General features: G+C 56.3%; 1 protein-coding gene across 2 annotated transcripts in view; it reads left to right on the forward strand.

The window, feature by feature from the left end:
* HIVEP3 (HIVEP zinc finger 3) overlaps positions 1–23,424 on the forward strand; it is a 424,058-nt gene extending 400,634 nt beyond the window's left edge. Inside the window, exons 7-10 of one of the 2 annotated variants that reach the window (XM_080655002.1) lie at positions 4,803–4,978; positions 11,100–11,186; positions 16,263–17,158; positions 18,808–23,424. In XM_080655002.1, coding sequence (XP_080511128.1) covers positions 4,803–4,978; positions 11,100–11,186; positions 16,263–17,158; positions 18,808–19,572 — 1,924 coding nt within the window. In that variant the 3' untranslated portion in view covers positions 19,573–23,424. The remainder of the gene's footprint in view (positions 1–4,802; positions 4,979–11,099; positions 11,187–16,262; positions 17,159–18,807) is intronic. The other variant, XM_080655003.1, reaches the window with a different exon arrangement.
* The last annotated feature ends 708 nt before the right edge of the window (positions 23,425–24,132 follow it).

A 24,132-nucleotide genomic window follows, 5' to 3' on the forward strand; every position in this document is an offset into this window, starting at 1 on the left:
CTTGCTTTCCTAAGTCACCTCAACCTGACCTTCAGCCTCAACTCCTGCTACTTGTCATAGAGAATTGTGCCAAGGCTTCCACAACCTACTTCCTGGGAAAAGTGCCTGCCCCAGAGAAAGCACTCAACAAATGACAGCGGTTTCTATTTCCACGACGAAAGAGGACACCTCGGACCCCGCTGGCTTTCTTTTTAGTGCTTTTAGTGAAGAAGACACGGATTCACTCTCCAGGATCTGGTCCCTTTCCCATCCTGGGTCTGGTTCCTGTCTGGGGAACAAGGAAGTGAGGCTGGAGAGAGGAGGCCACAGTCCTGCTTCAGGCTGGGCTGGCTCCAGCCCCACCCGAGAGCCTCTGGCGGCTTGGGCCCTTTGTCTTAAGAAAGACAAGCTGGAGGGGTGTTAGACAGGCTGGGGAGGAGTCGGGAATCCGTCCTGGTGGAATTGTTCGAAGACATGGAAATGTTAGGCCTGGAGGAAAGGAGTCTTGAGTAGCATGGCATCCTTCGGAGAGGTCATGTGCAAGAGGAGTTGCACGGGCCAGAGCTCAGGCTGCGGTGGGAACACAGGATGACAACTTTAGCTTAATTGTCAGAGGGCTGTCTCGAGGTGGCAGGAGCTCCCTGGGACCCTCTGACCCCAGATCCAGGATCTGCCTAAAAATGACCAAATCAGAGGATGCACAAGGCCCCTCCCTCTCTGGAAGTCAGAGGTTGTAGAAGCTGCCAAGCGCAACTGTTCTTTAGCAATACTTTTCAAATTGTTTTTAAATTCACAGAACTCTCTTTTACAAAGTTCCGTTTACATCAACGCCTACTCTGAAAAAACAGCTCAGTGAGGGGGTGGGGTCGTGGAGGGCCTGCCGCCTCTGCATCCTGAGCCCAATTTGAAAGTTATTGTTGGAGAACCCCGCAGGTCAGGGCCTGCTGAAGGCTGGAGCAACTCCAGGTACTGTGCACATTTAAGGAGTCCACTCCTCTTTGGCAATTTCACTTCTCTGAACACAAGAGGCCCAGTCCCCCCCAAATCTCCCTGTCTGGTGCTAAGCAGGGCCTTGACTGCACTCTTTTCTCCTGGGCTGGCTTCATGCAGCCCAGGCTTGGTGCCTGACTGGTGGTGCTTAGGCCTTGTCCTTGGTTGTTCACCCCACAGCATCTCCACTTGTCGAACCGTTTTCTTTAAAGTAAAAGGCACCTCCTGTTTTTAGAGCTGTGCTGGGCATCAGACCACGGAGCCGTGCCATTCTCCCGCAATGAAAAATCACAGCAGGAAAAGCGAGGAAATGGCACGAATGCGAGCCTGTAAAGTGGACAAGGGCTTGCCTTGGTGGTGGGTGGTGGGAAGCGGAGAGAAGGCTCCTTACCCGCTTTCTCCTCCTGCCCCAACCTCTTGAATCTGTGTCCTCTTTCCTCCAGCCCGGCCTCTGCCCGCTTGGCTCCACACAGTTGTAACACCTCGCTGGTCCCAGGCCTCGGGCCCACACCATCCCCCATGCTTGGCCAGAGGTGTCTCCCAAAACAGGAGTCTCACAAGTCAGACCCAACTCCTCCACAAAGACCTGCATGAAAGAATTTGTTCTGCAAAGGCCAGTTCAGACCCCACCCCCGCCCCGAGCCTTTCTGGTCACCCACAGCACACAGAATATTGTCTGTTCTCTCTCTCTCTCTCTCTCTCTCTCTCTCTCTCTCTCTCTCTCTCTCTCTCTGTCTTTTCAGTACCTGTCACTCACCCTTGAGACCAAGGTCAGCACATTGGTTTTGTATTTCTGACCTTGGCCCAGCCCACTGTCCATGGTACAGAGGCTTCTCCCCACGTCCCCCCGCCCCGGCCCTGAGTTGTGGCACCGCCAGCACCTCTCCGAGTCCTTTCTCTGTGTGTGCGTCTCCACCTGGGAGGACTGTGTGATATAAGCCTGCTCTGGAGGAAGAAATGACAGCTGCAGTCGATGGCCTGCTTCTGAGTTGGGCTTGAGCCTAAAGCAAAGCCCAAATATGGCAGAAGTCAGGGTGGCTGTGGCCAGCGTGGGAGGGACCTCATGGTGCCCACTCTGGCACCGGAGTGAAGGAAAGGGGGACGCTGAGGACGCCGTCGTGGCTGGATGTTGGAGGGGAGGGGTGTCATGGACCCGCCGAGCAGGGCCAGCGGGAGTGTCCAGGTGGCGGAACCTCCAGTGCAAAGAGGAGACCAAGCCAGTCTCCCCTCTTTCTTTTGCAGCGGGAAGGGAGCCCGCCTCAGACTGCTGTGGTAGCGGGCTGGGGCCAGGAAGCCTGCTGTGTGAGGGTGAAGTGCTCCACATAGGGTGCTCTTCATAAGAACAGAGTCATTTCTCCCCACCCTCCTCCATGGCCTTCAGTTCCTCCCCTCAGACACGAGATAGTGCTTTGCCCTAAATCGGGGGAAGAGCTGCCTCCAACCTGAAGACTGGGCACCTGAACTGGCCGGTCAGGGACTGTAGGGGGAGAAAGGGTGGTTTAGCCAGTGGTCACCAACCGGTGGTCTGCGGACCACTGGTGGTCCATGAGGTCCGAAAGGTTGGCGACCGCTGGTTTAGACAACTTGAGAGGCATCGGATGCCAAAAACAGGATCCCCCTGTACCCATAGACAGCGGTCCATGTGTGAATGCATGTGTGTGAGTGTGCGTGCGTTTGTGAGTATTATATGTGGGGTGTGAGTGTGTGTGTCACTGTGGGAGTGAGGTGATTGAGTGAGTGTATGTGAGGTGAGTATGTGAGTACATGAGTGTGTGAGTGTGAATATATATGAGTGCATGTCAGCATGAGTGTGTCAGTGAGTGTGAGTGAGTGTGGTACATGAGTATATGTGAGCTAGTGTGGGCCTAAGAGTGAGAATGGGGAGGTAGTATGTGTATGTGAGCATGTGTGTATAGATAAGAGTGGGGAGGCAGTGTGTGAGTATGTGCATGTGTGTGTGTCTGAGTTTGAGTATGTGAGTGTGTGTGTCTGAGTGTGAGCATGGGCAGGCAGTGTATGTGAGTGTGTGTGTGCCTAGGTGAGCATGGGGAGGCGGTGTGTGTATGTGAGTGTGTGTGTCTGAGTGTGAGCATGGGGAGGCAGTGTGAGTATGTGAACGTGTGTGTGTCTAGGTGAGCATGGTTAGGTGTTGTGTGTGAGTATGTGAGTGTGTGTGTATGAGTATGTGAGGGTGGGGAGGCGGTGTGTGAGTATGTGAGTGTGCATGTGTGAGTGTGGGGAGGCGGTGCATGAGTATGTGAGTGTGCATGTGTGAGTGTGGGGAGGCGGTGTGTGAGTATGTGAGTGTGCGTGTGTGCGTGTGGGGAGGCGGTGTGTGAGTATGTGAGTGTGCGTGTGTGCGTGTGGGGAGGCGGTGCGTGAGTATGTGAGTGTGCGTGTGTGCGTGTGGGGAGGCGGTGCGTGAGTATGTGAGTGTGCATGTGTGAGTGTGGGGAGGCGGTGTGTGAGTATGTGAGTGTGCGTGTGTGAGTGTGGGGAGGCGGTGTGTATGTGAGTGTGCGTGTGTGCGTGTGGGGAGGCGGTGTGTATGTGAGTGTGCGTGTGTGCGTGTGGGGAGGCGGTGCGTGAGTATGTGAGTGTGTGTGATGGTGATCACTGTGTCCCGCCTGCCAGCTCCCCCCGAGCTCCCTCTTTCAAGCCCATCCTGTGATGTCCCCCAGGGTCAGCTGACGGTCCCTGCGGAGCAGGACGGGGCCCCAGCTGCTGTCTCTTCCTCAGTCTCCCAGCTGCTGTCTCTTCCTCAGTCTCCTGCCCCTCTGTGCCTGCCCCCCATGCTTGAGCTTCTCACTTTGTGGGCAGGGGCATGTTGTAGGGGGCGAGTGGGGGACGCAGGCCTCTTGCTGGACCTCGAAGCAGGAGGCAGGCTCCAAAGGCTGAGAGGCCACGCCTCCCTCTGGCAGCCGTACCCTGGGACCTCCAGGCCTCATGAGTCGGAGAGCGCTCCTGAATTACGCCAGGATCCCCTCCCAGGCCCTTCCGCCATCACAGCCTTCCCGCCGCTCCGGAGACTTGCACGTCTGTAAGAGCATTCTGATTCAGGTCCAATAGTGCTGGTGGCCCTGAGGCCCAGCAGGTGGGCTGGCCCGGCCGGTGGCTCCTGAAGGCGGTTAGCAACTCCCACCCACGTGATCCCTGGAGGCCAGACTGGGGGGAGCGTGCAGGGCTCCCAGTTTCCACATTGTGAGGACAGAGAAATGATGGCCATCCCTCGTCCTCCCCTCACCGAGCGTCTGGGTGGCTTCCTGGCAAACTTAGCACCGCCGTCTGGGGGAGTGGATGGCAGGTTCAGATCCCAGTTCCATCTCTCTCTGGCTGTGGAGCCTCGGCTCTGAGGGGTTCTTCCTCATGATTGTGGTACAGTTCGGGTCAAGTGCCCAGCACAGACTGAGCGATCGGACATGGTAGCTGCTAGAGCCGTGGCTGTCACCTTATTTTTTACTCTCTTTGTATCGCTGGTGGCCCAGAGTGGCCGTTCTTTGTGGGCAGAAGCTGGTGCCCAGCTGGCTCTGGAACAGAGGTCCCTCTGCGGACCTGTGGCCTCACCTCCCGACAGGAAGCACCAGGGTCTGTTGGCTCTGGGAGGGGAGGAGGGGCCGCCCCCAGTCTGAGGGGCAGGGCAGGTGCAGGGGTCCATGCTGGATCCCCAGGGTGCCTTGACCCCATCACCCAGATGTTTCCTCTGGCTCTGCGTCCTCCTCTCCCAGCATCGGCACCGGGCTGGGTGCAGCTAGGAAGCTCGCGCATCTTCTGAGGTGGGGACCTGCCTCTTCTCCTCCTTTTGTTTCTTTTACCATGACGCCTGTTGCTCATAGGTACAAATCAAACGAAGAGTATGTATATGTGCGAGGCCGCGGCCGAGGGAAATATGTTTGTGAGGAGTGTGGAATTCGCTGCAAGAAGCCCAGCATGCTGAAGAAACACATCCGCACCCACACTGACGTCCGGCCCTATGTGTGCAAGCACTGTCACTTTGCTTTTAAAACCAAAGGTAAGAGACAGTCAGCTGGGGCGCTGGCCCTGCCGCTGCAGGCAGCTCCCCTCTGGGAGCCACAGCACAGAGCTCAGGGGCCCAGACCTCTCTGCCTGGGCCTGGGGGCACCCCCACTTCCTGGGTTCCCCAATGGCAGAACAGCTGGCTCCAGACTGCCCCCCAGCCTGTCCTCTTGGATCCCACACACCCCGCACCTGGCACTCCCCACCGCCTGGCAGCCCTCTTGCACCCTCCTGGTTTGGGTTTGCTCTCATCATCCACCCCTTCCTCTGCATGTGTCCTTAGCCCTTTATCCACCCACCTGACAAACTCCAGCATCCACACTTGCATTTGGAAATCCATTCCACTCCGAGCCACTGAATACACTCACGGTCACTTCTCGTGCCAGACTCCGCCCCTGCCTCCACCCGCCTCAGCACTCAGACCAAGCCCCTGCTCTGCCCAGCTTCTCTGCAGCTCTCAGCACAGGGCCCGGCCTCCCCCATCCAGACTGGCAGCCCTGCCATCTGGCCGGGCCACACTCCACAGCAGAGCCGCGCAGGCCCTGGCAGGCACCTGTGAAAGGAAGGACTGGCTGTTGAGGGCAGGCATCCCACAGCTGTGAGGGCAGGTGGTGGTGGTGGCCGCTGCAGCCGCAGGCCCTGGTGCGGACGAGGGGGCTGAGTCCCTGACCCGGCTCTCTGCTCACCACCCCGTTGGCTGTTCCTGCAGGACAAGCAGGGACACTGCGCTTGCTCATTGCTCCCCAGAGGCTGAGCAGGCAGGGGGGACTGGGAGAAAGGCCTGGGCCCTCAACTCCCTGGTGGCTTCAGCCTCTTGTGCTTTGCAGATTCTGGGGTCAGGGTTTGGGCACGAGGACCCCGCTTTCCCCTTCCCGCCGGCCCCACTGGAGCCACACACTGTTCAGTGGCTGAGACTCCAGAGCAGGTCACCCTTTGCCAGTTGTTGACCTTCCTTCTGTTGGTAAAGCTGCTCCCAGCGAGAGGCCGGGCCGCAGCTCCGAGGGCTACGCAGCCCCCCTCACCTCCTCCTCCTCGTGCAGCCCTCGGGTCTCTGTGCTAGTCAGGGGCAGTTTATCACACCACTGGTCATGGCCTCCTCTCAGCGGGTGCCCGTCTCTGGTCTCTAACCCATGAACCGACCCCCTTCCTCTGTACTCTCGCCATCATCCTCAGTGGAGCTCACACTTTCCCGCCAAGGTTTTGGTTTGGATGGAGGTGGTCCCCCTTCCTTGTCCTCACCCTCTTCTCTGTTGGTGTCTTATAAACAGTACTGGAAGGGGCCCTCCAGGCAGCCAGGCTGGGGGCCCTGCCCCTGCCCCCTGTGCATCCAGCCCTGGAGCCTGCCTGGCCGGGCAGCTCCACCGGACGCGGCTGGGTCCCCCATGCACCCTGCACTCTCACTTCCCCTGGCCTCAGGCAGCCCATGGGGACTTCATAGAGGAGAAAGATGGGAAGAAGTGACTGCCAATTTAAATAACAGTCTTTGACTCTGAATGTCAAAAATCCCTTATCCAAGCACCCCCCTCTTGAAGGTGAAGAAAGGGGGTTCCAAAACCCAGAAGTGACTGTTAAAGCGAGAGCTGTGACCAGAGCCAGGACCTCGTGGGCATCACCCCATCGTATTCCTCCTTGTGAGCACCTCCCCCTTCTCTGGTTGGAGTGGCAACATCAGGTGACCAATCAGGTGGCCTCAGCATGGGTCAGAGCTGCTGCCCTGCTCCCAGGTGCGAGGGGACCTCCCCGAGGAGCCCAGGCTCAAGAGCACCTCCAGCCGGGGCCTTGCGGAGCTGCCCTTCGCCTTGGGGCGCTCACCCTGCCAGTGAGACCTGAAGCATCTGTTCTGCCGAGCCCCCGCCAGGGCAGTCTCCCGCGGAGCCCTGGTCCCCTCCCGCGGCCTGTTCTGGGAGGAAAGGCCAGGTCTGTTTTTGCCAGGGCTGAGACAGGCCTGGGTCCCTGGCAGGAACCCCCTTTTCTGAGCAGCGCCCACACTGGAAGCCATGGAGCCCATCTGCAGTGCTTCCGGGGTCCCTGGGAGCGGGGACAAAGCCCTGACCGGTCCCGAGCGCATAACCTGAGCAGGGGGCTGGCGCCCCTCGCGTGCCCTGGGGGTGGGTGTCAGGGTGCAGGCTGTGTCCCAAGTTGCCGTGAAGGCCCGGCCCAGGGGGCTTTGCTCCAACCAGTGATCAGGGACTGTGCTAGCGTGCCTCGATGCTCACAGAGGCTTCCAGAAGGCAGCACCCGCCAGAGCCAAAGCAGCAAGCGGGTCCGAACTGGAGGCATCTCAGGCTCTGAGAGCACAGGGAGGGCTGGTGGGGAGTGGGCTGAAGCAGAGAACGCTCACCCTTGGCTCTCTGCACGCGGGGGAGTGAGGGGAGGGCAGGACGGAGGCTCCTATTCCTCCCTGGGCTGTCACTCAGAAGCCACCCCTCCTCTCCCAGCTGCAGCCCCACCGGGCGGCCTCCATCTCTCCCTCCTCCTCCAGCTCGGGCTTTGGCCCAGCCAGGCTGTGGGAGAGCTGAGGCTGGGCCTGGTGGTCCTCAGGGCTCTCTTGTCCGTCTCTGTCTGCCTGTCCGTGTCTCTGTCTCTGTGTTAGATGTTGTGACGGCAGCTCGGGCCCCTGGGCACTGCTGAGGGGCGCCTCAGCGGGTGGGGTGGGTGAGGGCCCCCAGGATGTCCCTGTGGAGGTCTGGGGGTCCCTTTCCTCTTCTCAGATGGTTCCCAGAGGCCAAGGGGGTGGCTTGCACCGATCGCCTCAGGGGACAGAGATGACAGGGGTGGGCGGGCCTCATGGCCCACGGGCTGCAGGGGCAGAGGGAGGAGGGTGGTCAAAGCCGGACTGGGCAGACGGCCGTTGGCTAACACTCTCAGTGGAGGTTCTGCCTCTCGTCCAGACGCCACCATTTTCCATCCACCTGCCTTTCCTCCCTCATTCCCGGACTGTGGGGCTTTTTGGTGGGGGTTGGGGTGGGGGTGGGGGGGTGGGGGTGGCTGGGATGACTCAGAGAAGATGAGTACTCTGCATGGCATCCATGGCTCTGCCCATGAACAGAGAAATGATGCCCAGGCTTAAAAAGACGCCTGCAGCCATTGGGTGCACCTCCGCAGTTCACAGAGGATAAAGGCCAGGAGGGCAGCCAGGGAGGCGCTGAGAGCACTCAGGGCCGCCCATCCAGATTCGCTCCCACACAGCCTATCCAGGCACGGTTGCCTTGGAAGCCCTGCCTCCTCCCTGCAGGCTCCAGGGCAGGGGAGGGGAAAAGCAGGCCCCTGGGGCTGTCTGGTACCTTCTCCTAAGAGCCTCTGAGCCCAGACTTAAGGGCAAAGCCATTTGCATCACCAGCGTCATCACAGCCTCTCTCTCCTCCACGCCCAGAGTGGCACATGGTGGAGTCCCCTGGTGCTCAATAAGAGTGATGTCTTGGGCTGGGGGGTGGTACAAGGGATGGAAGGAAGAAGGTCCCAGGTGGTAGGTGTCTGCCCTCTGCCAGGCGCTCTCTGCTGCCACTCTACTTGCTCTCTCAGCAGCTGAGCAGCGGCCCTGAGAGGCGGGTATTACTTTAGAGTTTCAGAAACTGAGGCTCAGAAGGTTAAGAAACTTGCACACAGCTAGCAAGTGGCAGAGCCCAAACTCAAACCCAAGGCCACCGAGCTCCTAGACCACCCGGGCTCCATTCGGCCACGTGGAGAGGCAAGGCCCCTGGAGTCCTGAGATGCGGGTCTAGACAGGGCTCTGCGCTTACTGGCAGCGTGGCTTGGCTGGCTGGGTCACTGTGCTGGTTGGCAGGAGCCCTCCCGTGGCATCCCAGCAGCAGAGACAGTCAGTGGCGTCATCAGCACTGAGTCCAGAGCTAGGGCACAAGCAGGAAACCTCAGCCCAGTGGGGATTGGGGGGGAGGGGGGCGGTCTGTGAGGTTCCTTCCAAGACTTTGCTTCTGTGATGAAAGAGCATGTCCCACACGTGGCTGTTGTGCACCGTTGTGTGCTCAGCATCTCACTCGGTTGAAAAGAGACCCAGCCCTTCCAGGCAGAACATGTACCACAAATGATGTCATAGCCAGAATGAACAATGTCCACGGTCCTCTGTGGTCTGGGGAAGTCAGGGGCTGGGGGGCCAGGGGCGGGGGAGAGGGTGGTCCCAGAACCTCAGGAGACAGTTTGTGTCTCTGGCCCATGGAAGACCCCAGCTGCCTTTATCACCCCTGACGTCCCATTCAGGGTTTGCCCACTCACGACAGTGAGGGGAGGCCCCTGACGCTGGGGAGGGGCCACTGGAAACCCTTTGGCCCCAGGGTTCTCTGGAAGCTCTGACTCAGCTCCCAATTTGGCAGCAGTAAAGGATCTAGGTTTCTGCCCGGTTACAGGAGGGAAATCGGAGGTGAGAAAGGCAGTCATGAATGACGACTGAGGGGAGGAAAGAAAAGAAACAGCTCCTCTTCCTTCCCGGTTGCCCTTGACCTCCACACTTCAAGAAATCCCAGCTTGAGGTTCCCATTACCCTCCCAGCAAAACCCTAAAGGCTCCTTAAAATTCTCAGCATGATTAAGAACCACCCTTTGGTTCATCCATGGGCTCTCTCCCTATTCACCTACCCATCCATCATCTACCCTCCCATTTATCCACTTCTCCCATCCTCACATATAATAGTTTGCCTTCCTATCCACATCTCCCCACTGGTTTTCTCTTTCTACATGTTCCTCCCCTTCTCACATTTGTCCTCCCACCAATCCATCCTTCCATACATTTCTTTATCCTCCTTCCTGTCTGGCCTCCCATGCGTGTAAATGTGCATGCATCCATTCACCCATTCATTCATGTCTGTACTCTGTCCAGTTCTCCATCCTCCCATCTGTTTATTGACCCACTTTCTATCTACTCTCTCATTTATGTTTTTCATCTAATATTTTATCCCCCATCTATCTATCCATCTGCTTATCTCATCATCCAGTGTTCCACCCATCTGTCCATCTTCTTCCAGTCCTTCCCTTGCTCTGTATTTCCTCTTATCTCTCCATCCATCCATCCATCCATCCATCCATCCATCCACCAGTCTCCCTTGTGCATCTGTCAAATATCCATTCTTCTTTCATCCATCAGACTTACCAATTGTTAAGATCAGTGAGACAGAGCACCTAACTCAGGGAATGTATGGTTTATAGCATGAAGGACCATATGGAAATGTAGCAATCCACAGAGCAGCAATGAGCATGTCACTGTTTGGAGGTGGCTTCTGGGCCCAAAGGAACATTGTGAGGCATCTGGCCTGCATCCTGCGGGGCAGGCTGGCGGTGCCCTGCCTCTCCTTCACAGAGCACTCCTGCCGCCGAGCTCTGGGCCTACAAAGTGCTGAGCACACATGTACGTGTGTGTGGGGGCGGGTGTGTGTGTGTGTGTGTGTGTGAAGGTGTTCTACCTTTGTCTTGATTTCACAGAGCAGCTGCCCCTGCTCATCAGTTGTGGGGCTGAACTGACCACTTGGGGCAGAGTTAGCCACCCCTGAGGACTCCGTGGGCATGGAGTGGGCAGGGCCTTTGCCCAGCCTTTCCTCCACTGCACTGCACAGTGACCTGGGGGAAACTGAGGCCCAGGACATTACCTCTCTAAGGAAGCCAGGGCTTGGGCCCCAGCCTCGTGGCTCCCTGTGGGCTGTCCTAGAAGTGTCCTCACCTGGAAGGGCATCCTTGTACCCAAACCACCATGTTGGTGAGCGGGAGCCCTGCTGCCGCCCAGCATGGGAGATGGCCAAGCCAACAATCTGCTTGATGAGTGTCACCAGCTCCTGGGCCCAGAGTCCAATCGAAAGCAGGAAAAGCCTAGGCACGAGATGTCTTTTAATTTCTTTTTTGTTTGTTTTTCTTATCCAGCATCTCACTTTCTCATTATACCCTGTGTCCCCTCACAGCCCACCCCACACCCCAGTTCCTGTATGCTGCCTTGAAGGGTGGCTGTGGCTGCACATCCCAGCTTGAGTACAGGCCCCTGCCCAGCCCCTGAAGCTGGCAGGGTCGCAGCCGGTCTGTGAGCCATGGCCTGCCAGCCGGGGGCTGCCTCTGCGTGCCCTGGGCCTGCCTGGCCCCTGCCCTGCAGCCAAGCCTGAGTCTGTTCTCGTTCCTTTCCAGGGAATCTGACTAAGCACATGAAGTCGAAGGCCCACAGCAAAAAGTGCCAAGAGACGGGGGTGCTGGAGGAGCTGGAAGCCGAAGAAGGTAACAAACTGCCAACTTGCCTTTCCCTCCACTCCATCTCCCCCTCCTCCTCCTCCTCTTCCTGTCCCCCTCGCCGTCCCCATCCCCTCCCTTTCTGTCCTTCTCTTCTCTGACCTCCTCCTCTGCCTCCCCTCCCTCTCTTCCAATTTTCCCAACTACTGGGAGACAGGGGTTAAATTCACAGAAGGACCGCCTCCCTCCCATACACTGAGAGTCCGTGCTGTGCAGCTGTAACTATCGTGCGTTATAGTCTACCACGCAGGGGGAGTGTCTTGCGCTTGAGGGTGCTGTGAATGTGTGTTGAATAAATTAATACATGAGGAATCCCAGTCAACATTGACAGCACCCACTACATGCCAGGTCTGTTCTAAACATATGCCAGAATATCAGCAACGTATCCTAGCAAATCCTCACCTTGCCACTATAAGGTACGCTCTCCTACATGCTGATGCCCACACTCACACCTACACGCTCTGGGCAGGGGGCTGACCCCTGGGCCTTTTAGAGCTGGAGTCTTCAAGAGAGCCAAAGCCAGACCTGTCGCTCCCCTCCCATCCCACATGCCAGCACCACATCCAGTTGTAGTCCTTCCTCAGCAAGAGGCATAGTATCAGAACCAGTTTCTGAGGAGACACGCAGAGGAGAAGGTGAATCTAAGGCAGTGAGTCGGCCGGGACACTGCTCAGCCTCAGCATCCAAGGAGGAGGCCACAGGGGCTTTGGCAGGTGGACAGGCTGTGTGTGTGTGAGTGTGTGTGTGTGTGTGTGTGTGTGTTTTTCTGCTTTTGTTGCTTTTGTTTTTCTGATTTGGGGATGTATTTGCAGTCTTACAAATGCATTAGATCATATTTTCCTTCGGGTGAAATATCTCACCTTCATTGAATAGAATGCAATGAACTTAGGACTGTTCCCCCAAAATAAGGAGTGGGGTTATCATTACTTATCAAGAATGCATATCAGGCCATTTACAGATATCTCACGGAGTCCTCATGACCAGTGGTGGAAACTTGTGTGGCCCATTTTAAGTTGAGGAAAGGAAAGCTCAGACAGGTAAAAGCAATGCCCAAGGTCACAAATAAATGTTGACTCTGCACCACCCCAATGCCTGATGGGCTGGGTGGGAGCCTGAGCCCTCCCTGGGTGGGAATCGAGAGGTTGTGACTGGCACTACACCAGGGGTCAACTGCAGGACCCTGGGCTGGTCCCTGCCTCTCTCCCAGCCTCATTTTCCCAGTGAGGCCAAAAGGATGGCTGTGCCCACCTTATCCGAGGATAAAATCAACGCATTCATTACGGAAATAGCATCCGAGCACCAGCCCTGTTCCAGGCCCTCTTCTAGGTGCTGGCGGTTCTGCAGTGGATAAAGCATAGTTCCTGTCCTCAACAAGCTTGCATTCTTGAAGAAGGAGGGGAGCTGGCAATGAACATGTGTACTGGGCAGGGCCAATGAGGATGAAGCAAAAACTGTTAAGTGAGGGGCTGGGAAGTGTGGGGAGGGGGCCTCTCTGTTAGGATGGTGTGGAGCCAGGTGGTGTCTGGGAAGGGCTCTCCCTGCAGGGGGATCAGCAGGTGCAGAGCCCCTGAGGACCAGAGTTGGGGGTGATGAGGTCAGAAAGAGCTGGCGTAGTGAAGGTCAAGGTGAGGTGAGGAAGTAATGTCCTCTGACTTTCTGTGACTGGCTGTGTGCAGGGGGCGGCTGGTAGGGGGCCCGGCTGGAGGCAGTGATCCCCGCTGAGCACAGATAGGCTAGGACAGGGTGGGCTGAGTGGCGGTGGGGAGAGGTGATCGGATTCCACATGCATTCTGCAGGTAGAGTCAACAGATTTTGCTAACATGTTGGAGGTGAGTGGTGTGGGGATTTGGGGAAAAAGGACCAAGGGTGAGTCCGAGGTTTGTAACCTAAGACACTGGAAGGATGGAGTTGCTACTTCCCAAGATGAGGAAGATTCTGAGAGGAGCATGTCTGTTGGACACTGAGTGACGATCAGCAGGCCTAGGAACCACTGCCTCTCGGTGGCGGGGCGCCGCAGCTCCGCCCCTGGTGGTGAGGAGGTTGAGCACCAGCGCCACCGCGTGGCCACAGCCCGTGATCGCACTTCATCCCTTCTCCGTGAAGCCTTGGCGGTGATGATCCCAGCAGTGACCCTTGCTCCCTGAGGGGCGCTAGGAGTGGGTCCCCAGAATAGGAGCATGCCATAGAGCCCTTCTGGAGCCCAGATGTGAGGGCCTGCCCTGCGCAGAGGACCCTTGGCTTCCATCACCCTGCAACAGGTGTCTAGGTCAGGCCACCAGCCTGCTCTGAGCCTCAACCTCCTCTTCCTTGGAGAGGGTCTTAGGAGCCTTCCGTGCTGGGTATCAGAAGACCCTGTCCTGACTCTCTCTCTGACCTCGGCTGGGAGGTGCTCGCAGTGCTGGCTGTCTACTGAGGTCCTGGGCACCTGAGATAATCGCTAAGATTTATTAGGACCTTACTGTGTGTTAGATCCGTTTACTCCTCCCAACAGCTTCATGTGGTGGCTTTAACTACTCTTACCCCCACTTTACAGATGAGAAAACTGAACACAGAGCAAAAGTGAATTATCCAACATCATACAGCTAGGAAGAGGTGGAGCTGAGATTCAAACCCAGGCCATTTTCTGCTACTTGATGCATAAAATCATTTTAAACTGGCAGTATAATAATGCAAGAGTTATACACCTTAGTTCTGACTTGGGTGATCCTGGGAAGCCCCTCTTGCCCCCCTCTAGGCCTGTATTTCCCCATATGTAAATGAGGGGGAGGCCCTGCCCAGGAACTTCTGGTGCTGAAGCCTGCCTCCACTAAAGTTTGGCCTGGGGCAAAACTGCGAAGTGTATTTTGCACCCCTCCCCTCCCACATCCCTGCTCCCTTCACAGCCCCTCCCTTCCACCCCTCTCCCTCCCACATCCCTGCTCCCTTCACAGCCCCTCCCTTCCACCCCCCTCCCCCCCACCCCCCTCCTTTCCACAGCCCTTCCCTTCTATACCAGGTCCCTTCCCTTCTCTCATCTTCAGCTCCCAGCTGCCAGGAGACCCTATCCTTGACTCCTGGGCACTGCTTTCACCGCCAGCCCCAGCCCACCCCCTGGTCTTTTACCTACATCTTCCTGGAGGCCACTGTCTTTCATTTCATGCATCTTATTGCTGTGTATTGAGCTATTTGGAAGCATGAATGCTGTGCTTTCTCGCCCCTGGGCGTCTTGGCATGGCGGGGTTCAGAAGCCTGGTTGCACCGGTGGCCTGGGTCAGCTTGTGTGTCCAGTTCTCTTGGTCCGTAGTGGAATGGGTGCTGGTATGTCTGAGTGAGGTAGTGGGACTGGCAGTGAGCCTGGAGATGCGTGAGCAGGACCCAAACCCTCCGGAGCCTGCCAGCTGGGCCAGATGTTAGTGGAGCTCTCCCTAGAGTCCTGATCGCTGCCCATTTCAGAGATGTCCAAATGAGACTGTGTCCATGTTAGAGGTGACTCAGCTGCTTGGGGCTGCCCTGCCAGAAGCCAGACCAGGAGGCTGATGTTTCAGATCTCTGCTCTCCCCCACCCCCCTGAGGAGCAGCTCAGGTTTCTGCAAGGATAGCAGGTCCTCTGGACAGGAGCTGCTAGGATGGGGCCCTGCTCTGCAGCCCAAGGCCAGTTTAGCCAACCCCTCCCCCACCCCCCAGGCTGGGCCTGTACCTGCCCGATGGCATTGCACCACCAGCAGCAGCCTAGCCACCATGGCAGCTGTATGTTTAGACCATTGGTTCCCAACCTTCTTTTGGCCATGCCCCACCTAAGCATCTCTAAAATCCTGATGCCTCCCTGTGACATATAATTCTTATTAGTCAAAAAGTAAACTCCTATTCATGTGGAGGAAGCCTAAACTCCTATGCATGTGGAGGCATCCATGAAAGAGAAAAATAAAAGAACAAAAGGACAGCTGAAGTACTGAGGAAGAAATCACTAAGAAATTGTTTAAAATAAGAATATGAAGCGATATGAAAAATAGCAAATAAAGTTTCAAAACATACAATAGAGAACAGTTATACATAAATATGTCACAATATATATTTATACACTGTATATGAGGCCCCTAGAACCATAAGAAATGCAAAAATTTCACTGTTAATAATTCATTCTTCAATTTCCCCCCCTTAAAAATGTAGGTGGTTCCACGTTGGGAACCACTGGTTTAGACTAAATGAGGCTCCATGCTGCTGGACCGGGCAGCATGGCTGCTGTGTCCCACAATCATTGATGTCTTCTTAACTGTATTAAGAGGGACTATCATTATGTGTGAGGTGGTGCACTTACTATCAAACCCTGTGAGGTGCCCTGGCTGGTTTGGCTCAGTGGATAGAGCATCCGCCTGCGGACTGAGGGATCCCAGGTTCGGTTCCAGTCAAGGACATATGCCAGGGTTGCAGGCTTGATCCCCAGTAGGGGGCATGCAGGAGGCAGTCAATCAGTGATTCTCACCATTGATGTTTCTATCTCTTTCTCCCTCTCCCTTCCTCTCTGAAATCAATAAAAACATAAATAAATAAATAAATAAATAAATAAATAAATAAATAAATAAATAAGAAACGCTGTGAGGTGAGACTATCACACTCATTTGACAGAAGGGGAGACTGAGGCACGGCACAGTGACAACTTGCTCATAGTGGAGCCAGCACTGAAATGCTAATGAAAAAATCAAAACAAAAAGAGGCCTGTCTCATTTGCTGTGATTCAGCCCCAGCCCTACTATGTATCTTACTTGGGCAAGTTACTTCATCTCCCTTACCTCTGTTTTCTCATCTGTAACATGAAGATGAGCATGTGCTGACCCCACAGGATTAGTGGGAACTAAATGAATGAATGCACATGAAGCCCTTAGAACTGGACCTGGCACAAGGTAGATACAAGGTAATTTTGTTCATTGATTACTTAAGAAGTGTTCCCATGTTTGTCATGTCCTCATCCTCTCAATGATCTTGTGCCATTGCCATGACTACCAGGCTCAGTTTTCTGACGAGGACACTGGGGCTCAGAGAGGCCCAGCTGTGACCAGCTGTGACCGGGTCTCCTGTGTTCACCTGCAGGAACCAGTGACGACCCGCTCCAGGACTCGGAAGGGCGAGAGGGCTCGGAGGCTGTGGCGGAGCACCAGTTTTCAGACCTGGAGGACTCAGACTCAGACTCAGACCTGGATGAAGACGAGGATGAGGATGAGGACGAGAGCCAGGATGAGCCGTCAGGACCATCCCCGGAGGCACCCCTGCCCCGCCCGCCAGCCACGCTGCCAGCAGACTCCTCACCCATTAAGGGCCCGCAGCCCCCAGATGCCACCTCTGGCGACCAGGCCACGTGGGGCAGCTCAGTCTCGGAAGCAGGCAGTTGCTCCAGGTCCAGCCAAAGCATCCTGTGCCTCCCCCGGCTGGGGCCGGCCCTTCCGGGCCCCGTGGAGAAGGACACCAGCTCAGCCCTGAGCTCCAAGGCCTCGTCCCCGAGAAGGCCATGGTCCCCCAGCAAGGAAGCAGGCAGTCGCTCACCACTTGCCCACAAACACCCACTAACCAAAAGTGACTCTCCCCAGCGACATTCACCGGCCCGAGAGCCACAGGCCTCGGTCCTGCGCCTGCCTGGCACCCAGATTGGCCCTCTCCCTTGTGGGTCTCCAAGACTTGAGCTGTCTCCTCTCACCCTCCGCCCCCTGGGAAGGGAACTGCCCCCTCGAGTGCATCTGCACCCCGAACAAGAGGGTGCCAAAGACCCAGGCCCCCCCAGAGACTCACCTACCAGGAGCCGGTCACCAGGCCAGGCCGAGTCACCACCACGGTCAGTGCTGCCAGGGAAGTGGGCCTTGGCTGGGCCGCACAGCCCCTCAGCGGGTGAGTGTGGCCCAAGCTCAGGGCTGGCCCCGTGGGCTCTCTACAGGCCCGCGCCTCTACCTCACAAGCTTCTCGGCAGAAGCCCCGAGCCCTGCGCCTCCACATGGGTGAGTTCCTGCCCTGAGTGGCTGGGCCGCTCCTCCTTGATGGATGGGGGCTGCAAGTTCATGCCTCCCTGAGGCACCAGGCCTGAAGCCAAACAGCTCTGCCAGCTCCATGGTCACCGATAACTTAGCAAACGTTTGTGGGGCACCTTCTATGCCAGGCCCCATGCGGTGCCTGAAACCAGTGAATGAAGCCTCAGAAGCAGCAGAGCACAGACTTTGGAACTGGCCTTGTGCCGTTCTCCTCGCGCCCTCCCCATCCCCATCCCCGTGTTCTTTGAGCAGATGGCAGAGCTTAACCAAAGTCATCACATCTCCAGCATCACTGTTACCAGCACCTCAGAGATATCACAGCCAGCACCATCCCTGTCACACCCTCAGCACCGTCACTGACACCATCGCCCACCGTCTCAGCATCATTACACTGCAGCACACCATTACCACCACTGCGTCAGCCTGGTCAGTGTTGTCACATCATCGTCAGCACAGTCACCACTGTGGTCACCACTATCCATCCCTCCACCACCATCACCATCCTATACCATCACTGTCACCACCATCACCATCCTATACCATCACTGTCACCACATCACCACCCTACACCATCACTGTCACCACCATCACCATCCTACACCATCACTGTCACCACTATCACCATCCTACACCATCACTGTCACCACATCACTACCCTACACCATCACTGTCACTACCATCACCATCCTACACCATCACTGTCACCACATCACCACCCTACACCATCACTGTCACCACCATCACCATCCTATACCATCACTGTCACCACATCACCACCCTACACCATCACTGTCACCACCATCACCATCCTACACCATCACTGTCACCACTATCACCATCCTACACCATCACTGTCACCACCATCACTGTCACCAAATCACCATTCCACACCATCACTGTCACCACATCACCATCCTACACCATCACTGTCACCACATCACCATCCTACACCATCGCTATCACCAATGCTGCCGTGATCCCAAGCACTGACAACACCTTCCTTGTTAACCTGCCTTTACCTTCCAGCATCTTTTCTGTCATGATATTGTCATGACCCAATACCACCTTCCACCACCAGCAACATCAACACCATCACTCAGAGATCCCCGTTTCTGGAGGAACATGATGTAGGAGTTTCTCCTTGGTTTTTGATTTTGGGGTCATGTTAAAATTCCTGGTGGTGGGTGAAGGTCAAGAGCCTTAAGTGGGAACTCGTGTCCAGGGTAAAGTTGGGTCAGGACCATTTTAGGAACAGAGGGTTCAGCAGAACCAAGGCCTTGGTGGGCCCTGGCAGCAGGGTGGGGTGGGCCCTGGGCGAGGACCAAGCACATGGGGTCAGTAGCACCCCGTCTCGAGCACCCATTTCCCCTACAGACAAGCATGCTGGCCGGAGGCATGACGGGCGAGGGCCTGAGCGTGCTCCTGGTCAGCATTGTCTGGGGACAGCACTGAGGGCCTGGCACAGGCCATGTCGTGGGCAGGGCTGGAGCGGTTCAGGCCCCAGCTCAGTGGGGGCTTGCACTGTGATCTCAGGCATGCCTCTGCCTCTTCTAGGCCTTGGGGTGTCCATGTGCCTAGCGTGTAACCTGGCCTTACCTTATCCTGTTTTCTCACCCCAGCAGAAGGCTGAGTCCCGAAGTCCCTCCTGCTCACCTGGCCCTGCTCATCCGGTCTTCTCCCGACCCTTCTCCGCCCCCCACGACTTCCACAGCCACATGCCGGCCCGGACAGAGAACATCTTCAGCCACCTCCCTCTGCACTCACAGCACTTGGCCCGCACCCCGTGCCCCCTGATTCCCATCGGTGGGATCCAGATGGTGCAGGCCCGGCCCGGGGCCCACCCCACTCTGCTGCCAGGGCCCACCAAGGCCTGGGTCAGTGGCTTCTCCTGGGGTGGCAGCGACCTGACAGGGGCCCGGGAGGCCCAGGAGCGAGGCCGCTGGAGTCCTACTGAGAGCTCCTCAGCCTCCGTGTCCCCTGTGGCTAAGGTCTCCAAGTTCACACTATCCTCGGAGCTGGAGGGCAGGGACTGCCCCAAGGAGACTGAGAGGACGAGTGGAGGCCTGGGCAGACCTCCCGACTGGGAGTCCCGTGTGGCTGTGTCTGCAGAGTCCGCACCCACGCACAGCCCCCACACCCCACCCGAGGCCTCGCCCCGGCCCCCCCAGCACACGCTGGCCAACCCCCCGGCCTCTGCCCCTTCGCCACTGGACTGCAGCGGCTCCATGGGCTGCCTGGCAGAGGCCTCCACCCGCTTCCCAGCCCGGAGGAGGAACTTCTCTGGGGAACCCAGGACCAGTCAGGGCTCCCCCGAGCCCTCAGGAAGTGGGGGGCCCGGGGCACCTCCACACCAGCCTGCCGACAGGGGTCCTCCGAGCACTTAGCCTCTCTCCGATAGCTTCAGCATCTGGCCTCCGGTTGGGCAACAGACGCTTCCAGCAGCTTCCTCGAATCATCTTGCTCACCTGGGCTCCCTCCTCCATCTGTCCATGTGTCCACACAGCTCCTGCTCAGCCCCCTCGGTTGTATCTTCCCACGTGTGCAGTGACCTGTGCCTTTTTCTATTCCTTTTGTTGCTTGAAAAGAAACAAACAAAACATACATACATACACATAAACAACACGAGGAGTCTGAGGCTGTGAATATTTTGTGTTTTTTTTGAGAAAGGGTGTAGGTGGGGCCTCACCCTCCACCGATGGGGTCAGCAGCCACCCCCCAAGGCTGGCAAGAGGCAGCCATTTGCTGAGGTAAAGGGGATGCACTGAGGGAGGAAAAAAAAAAAACTTTAAAAATTATATAATTAAATGTAAAAGCAAGCACTCATATGTACAGATGTGTATGTCCTATTTATTGCCACTTTACCCCTCCCCAGCCAGTGGCCCCAGGCAGCGGGGCAAAGACACGGGCAGGGAGACCCCAAGCAGCCTCCACGGCCAAGCCCAGAAAACACCCACTTTCTTGTCCTAGGATTTCAACACTAAATAATCGCAGGTAGAAGGCAGGAAGGAGCTGGCTGGTTCCCCCAGGGCTCCCGGATGCCCTCGTGGTCTGACCAGGGGACGATCCCCGCCCCCGCCCCCAGGCCCTGGGTGGGAAGGAGCTCCATCCATCCATTCCGGGTCCCCAGCACCTGACCTAGGCCTTGTTCTCATGGCCCCCGCCATAGGCTGCCTTCCTTGTTCTAGAAAGTACCGCAAGGCTGGAGTGGTAGGGCCCAGCCCCTCGGGGTCAAGATCCAAGGTGCAGAGCCTTGCCATTCCAGAGTCTGGGGCTTGGGTTTCCTTTCACATTTGGTCCCTGGAGTACAAAGGGCCTTTTTCCTCCCTGGCTGGGCTTTACCGGCGCTGGGGACTGGGAGTTTGCAGGACTGGTTCACCGCCCAGCCCCCCCTCACCCTCCCCCCACACTCAGTCTCCACTCCCCTCAGGAAGTACGCAAACCAAGACTGGTGGGAACTGCCCAGTCCTGCTTGTTGGCTTAAATCCCTTTTTTTAAAAATGCTATATATATGAACATCTAGAAAGAGAGGCTGCTGTTTGATATTTCCCCCAGATCCCCAGATTCTCCTGACCTGGGTGGGCAAGGGGGTCCATTGTCCTAAGTCATTTGAATTCTCCAAAACCATGGGTTCTAGCCAGCGCCTCCATCCTCATCCCCAGTTTCCCCTTCCAGAAGCTGCCCTGCATCTACTGGGGCAAAAACCTGCTTTGTAAGGAAAGTAACATGACCGGAAGTTAAATCCCAGGTTGAAACATGGAATTGGAACTCTAACATGCTTACCCTATTCTGGGAGAGGTGACTTTCCCCCCAACCCTCCAAAATTATTCCCTTGTTTCTACAAGGGGGAAAAAGCACGTGGCCCCCAGGCTGGGTGCTGGGGGCCCGCCTGCCGGTCCCTGTCCGCAGCCAGGCGGTAGGAGTCCTGTCCCCATAGAGGTTCCTGGGCTGTTTAGGTGAACGCCATGCGATGGGGAGGGTGAAGGCACCTCTGCAAGCTCCCCAAACTCGGTCGTAATTCCTCTTCCTCTGGTTCAGGGCCCTTCCTTGCTTGGCCCCTGCTGAGTGGACAAGCCAGTCACTGGCCCAGCTGCCACCCGCACCAACCAGTTCATTTTCCTTTGACCTCACTCAGAGCAAAGACAAAAAAGGGAACAGAGGGAAAGGGTCTCCCTAGGGGCTGCTGGGCTCCAAGGGACTGAGGGTAGGTAAGCGAGCAGTTCTCGGCTGCCTGACCCCGAGTTTGGGACTCTCACCCACCCTGGGAGAAGCCAGCAAACTGGGCTCTGACCATATTGGCACTGGTATGTGCTGGCAGGAAGTGGGAAGGAACCCAGGCCCCACTCAGCCACGGCCCAGACCAGGGCTTTCCTCACCCTCGCCTTTCACTCCTATCCCTGGGGCTGCCCAGGGACTAGAGACTTCAAGTGCTGAGGCCTGGGAGCTGGATAAAGGGCATTGCTTCAGCCCAGATTGGAAACCTCCCTGGGCACGATCTTCCAGACCCAGACCCACAGAGCAGCAGACTGGGTGCTCTGCAGGACTCACCCCTGACCTTGGGACTGGCCACGCTCCTCTACCCACTCTGCACGCCCAGCTCTCCTGGTCATCATTCCCCCTGTCCTCAACCCACCAAGGTTACCTTCCTGGAGGTACAGTGCAGGCAGGGACGGTGTGGCCAGCAGGAGAGAGTCCTCATGGTCACTCGGGCCACAGGCACAGGTAGGGGGACGAAGACCAGGAGTCACTGGAGGCCCGTTTCTCAATGACAGGGACACAGTAGCACAAACAGAATCTGGCCAAGGGGCTGCTGCCCCACACGGGTGCTCAGAGGGGCAGAATCAATGTCACCCGTCGGGGTCCGATGTCACTGGACATAGCTCTAACCCCCCTGGCCTGACTCTACTCCCACTTTCCGAGCACAGAGCCCCAGCCCACATGCACACCTTCCTCATTTGGTAAGACTTGCTCCATGCAGTTCCCAGCCCCCGGCCCTGCTCCCAACCACTTCCAAGTTTCCTGTTCACCTGTGACACCATTGCCCAGGGTAAGGGAGGCAGTGGAGAAAGCAGTACTGACTGGTCGGCACAGACACCTATTGTGTGCTCTGTGAAATGTGCGGGGTGGCCCCTCCTTGGCCAAGGCCTGCTCTGGTCCTTGGGGGTTGGCATGGGAGAGGAACAACCTGCTGAGGTTTCAGAGACAACCCTTGCTCCCAGGCCCGCCCTTCAGGACACCCTTCACCCTCAGCAAGCTCCAGGCCATTCTGGATACTAACCCTGTTCCTCTCTGAGGCATCTTTCCCCAGGTGCCCCACCTGCTGCTGGCACTCTGGCCCCACCCACTGAGACCCTCCTGGAGCCCGATGGTGGTGGACTGCCCACTCTCCCACCTCCCTCACCCCCAGCTTCCAGACCCACAAGTCCCTCTGCCTCCCTCTGTGGGAAAAAGGCTGAGAGAACTCAATTCCAGATCCCTCGTGCCCTTACTCCATTCCACCTGGCCCTTTGGAAGGGGAATAAGCAATATATCTGAGCCGAGTTGCTCTCTAGTCCCTTCTTCAGACAAATCCTTCTTTAGTGAAAGTCCTGCCTGGGCGGCCATCCTTGGGGACCGATCTGCAGCCTTGTCCAAGGGGAGGGAGTTCCCGGGGGCCCGTGCCACAAATTTGCTTCTGTGTCGTGAATTCCGTCCGCTTTCCATTAGAAAACTGCTTCGGCACTTATGATCACTTTACTAAACTTAGTGTTAAAAAAAGAAAAGAAACAGAAAAAGGAAATGTAGGCAAATGTAAGATACACACTCTCTGTAAGATAAATATTTGCCTTTTTTTCCCTAAAAGGTGTGTGTATTCTGTCTGTGAAATTGTCTGTAGAGAGTTTCTATGTTCTTAAATGGCAATACATTCCAAAAATCGTACTGTAGATATGTACAGCGGCCACACTGGGATGGGGTAGTTTTGCCTGTAATTTTATTTAATCTCCAGTTTCTACACTTGCATCTTGCAATGTTGGTATGGTATATATCAGTGCAAAAGAAAAAAAAAAACTCAACAAAAAAAAATCCATGCAGGTCTAAAGCACAGAGTCTGATGTACAAAAGGAAAAAAATGCTCAGTATTGATGTGTGTGACCTTTGTTGTAAATTACATCTGTACTGTGAATGAGAAGTTTTTACAAGTATAATAATTGCCTTTATTACAGCTCCGGCTGGGTGTTCAGCCTGAGGATATTTTTTAAAAAAACACAGCATGTTGGAATAAATTTGAAAATCCCAACATAGCCCTGCTTGCCTGGTTCCTGGTTTTTCTTTTTTTTTTTTTTTAATATATTTTATTGATTTTTTACAGAGAGGAAGAGAGGAATAGAGAGTTAGAAACATCGATGAGAGAGAGACATCGATCAGCTGCCTCCTGCACGCCCCCCACTGGGGATGTGCCCGCAACCCAGGTACATGCCCTTGACCGGAATCGAACCTGGGACCCTTCAGTCCGTAGGCCGACACTCTATCCACTGAGCCAAACCAGTTTGGGCTCCTGATTTTCCTTGAGAGTTGTAGAATGCCGGAGTTGGAGGGACATTGGTGTTTCCAGTGCTCGATATACTGCAGGGCAATCAGGCCCAGGGAAGGGAAGTGACCAGGCCACAGTCACACAGCTGGGGACTCTTGTGACCCCTGGCTTCCAGGCCTGGTGAGTAGGCACCAGACCCATGGCCATATGGTCTGGGATCTATATTTACTTCCTAGGTCTGCCATAACAAATTGCCATAAACCAGGTGGCCTCAAACAACAGAGATCCATTCCCACACGGTCCTGGAAGCCAGAAGTCTGAAGTCAGGTGTGCGCAGGGTTGGTTCCATCAGGAGGCGGAGGGAGAATCCGCCCCGTGCCTCTCTCCTAGCGGCTGGTGGCTGCACTCAGCCCCTGACATTCCCTAGTCTGTAGCT

This window comes from Plecotus auritus (assembly GCF_963455305.1).
Source record: "Plecotus auritus genome assembly, chromosome: 2".
Lineage (NCBI taxonomy): Eukaryota > Metazoa > Chordata > Mammalia > Chiroptera > Vespertilionidae > Plecotus > Plecotus auritus.